This window comes from Panthera uncia, chromosome A2 (genome assembly GCF_023721935.1).
Source record: "Panthera uncia isolate 11264 chromosome A2, Puncia_PCG_1.0, whole genome shotgun sequence".
NCBI lineage: Eukaryota > Metazoa > Chordata > Mammalia > Carnivora > Felidae > Panthera > Panthera uncia.
Genome location: NC_064816.1, coordinates 92,926,752 through 92,928,839, shown reverse-complemented (window position 1 = coordinate 92,928,839; position 2,088 = coordinate 92,926,752). Strand labels below are relative to the sequence as shown.

Genomic DNA, 2,088 nt, shown 5'->3' with positions numbered 1-2,088 from the left:
AATAACAACACTGTATATTAAGTGAGGTTTACATTTATATGTCTATTTCATGTGTTAGAAAACAAAAGCTTTGAGATATTAAGCTACTCTACGTTATCATCACTGTAATTGTCAGATCTGGGATAAAAATTCGGTTTTCCTGATTTATAGTCTATCATATGATATGGTTTTGTTTTGTTTTGTTTTTTAACTTCAAGCAACTTCTTTGGAGAAGTTATACACTGGCATTTTCACATTTGAGATAAATGAGATAAATCCAATAGAACAATTACTTAAATCAAAAACATTTCACTGCTTCTAAAATTCCTGTGCCTCCAGCAAAACAGAATCCCAAGGCTGTGTTCAATAAGATCCTCTGACATATTTATTGCTTGCCTATTACTCACTGTCTTACTTGCTTTCACAGTTGGTAAAGACTCAGTAATTCTAACTACGAGGATATCAAATTGCACTGGTGTATATTCTAGATGATGTTATTTTTAAAGCCATGCAACTTGCTGAAAATAAAGATATAATTTCAAAACTGCCTGCTGGATTAGTTGCAAATCTTTTATGGAGATCTCCTTAAAAACATTCTTTTACATCACACTGTCACTTAACAAAGACCTAAGACATACAATAAGTTGGTCCAACCACATTTTCTGAAACTAATATGAGTATGTTTGAAATGCCACTTAGAATCATCTTTAGATAAGTCTATTTGCTAACAGGACATAGGATAAAATACAGTTTTGCAATTAAATGATTACTTTTGACTATGTAAGCAGCCAGTACAATTCATGACAGAAAGTAAATTCCTTATATAAATAATTTAGTTGCGGTTTTCATTGAGAGTCCAAATATTTCATTCATTTAAACAAATATTTTTTGAGTGTCTATTGTTTTCCACTGAAGATGTATAGATAAATGAAGCAGACAGTCTCTGTCCTCTGAAGCTTACAACTGCAATAAAGGTTAGAAGGAAAAACAGTGTCTATGGGAGTTTCTAATGAGTATACCTCAACTGATATGACATGTCAGGGAATGCTTCCACAAAGAAATGATCTTTAAGCAAAGACATGAAAACTAAATAGATTTTATCCAGGTGACTAGTCAGAGAAAGATATTCCCAGCAAGAAAGAATGGCATCTGAAAAGGCTCTGGCTGGAAATAAGGGGAATTCAAGACATTCAAAGCATGAAAAAAACTCTGTATGGCAGAGCACAGTAAGGAGGGAGGGCAGGGTCAGATCATAAAGCAATTTACAGGCAAGTTTAGTATTTTAAAATTTAAAAGAAGGTGAACGCCGCTGAAAAAATTAAGTGGAGAGAATCATGGTTGATTTTTATGTAATTTTTTTCATGATGAACCATTTCAATCACAAGGTGTTAACAGACAGATTAACATAAACTTCAAATATCATGGAAACATGTTCCACAAAATTCAGAAACCACTGGCATCAGTGAAACCAAAGTATGCATTTTAAAGACTTCAATGCACTGATGGAATTCTTCAAGAAATTCACCATAAGTTTTCTTATCTTTTTCAGGAAAATCCTCAGGATGTGATTTTACATATGTAAACATACCATGGTCCTTCACAGCATATTTGTAGTCTTGATGTTTTAAAAGATCATATCCAATAAAAACAAAGGAAGTAACATATAGAAGCTGGCAATGCAAACCGGCCAACACCACCAGCCTCTGCCAGATCGCATTATCAATCAGGCCAAAGCAGTCACCCAAGAAGCAGAAGTGGACAAGCCACAGGTCGGTCAGCTTGGGCTGGGGAAGACTCTAGGCCTCATGCGGCAGAAACTATAAGGGCACTTTCCCTGGCCGCCTGCTCATCATAGTAATGCCACTGCTACTTGAGTCCTGGCCTCAGACCACCAACTGCTAAGAAACCCACCAGGACCACTGCCCGGGCCCATGCCGCTAGCTTTCTTATCCAAGAACTGAGCTGAAGCTGATGTCTATTTTCAGAAGATTACTTCAGATCAGAGCCATGATGCATGCAACTCAGGGAGGCACCATTCACTTTCACCATTCACCATTCATAGAAGGTCCTATACCAGATAGCAGGAGGTCCTGCTCTAGAGGATGGACC

General features: G+C 36.8%; 1 protein-coding gene across 1 annotated transcript; it reads right to left on the bottom strand.

Moving 5' to 3' along the window:
- Positions 1–1,374: 1,374 nt before the first annotated feature.
- On the bottom strand, positions 1,375–1,832 carry LOC125930990 (NADH dehydrogenase [ubiquinone] 1 subunit C2-like). Its single transcript, XM_049643141.1, is given in 2 exon segments — positions 1,375–1,594; positions 1,664–1,832. Coding segments are annotated over 2 exon segments (372 nt in total). The 3' UTR covers positions 1,375–1,391.
- Positions 1,833–2,088: the final 256 nt, after the last annotated feature.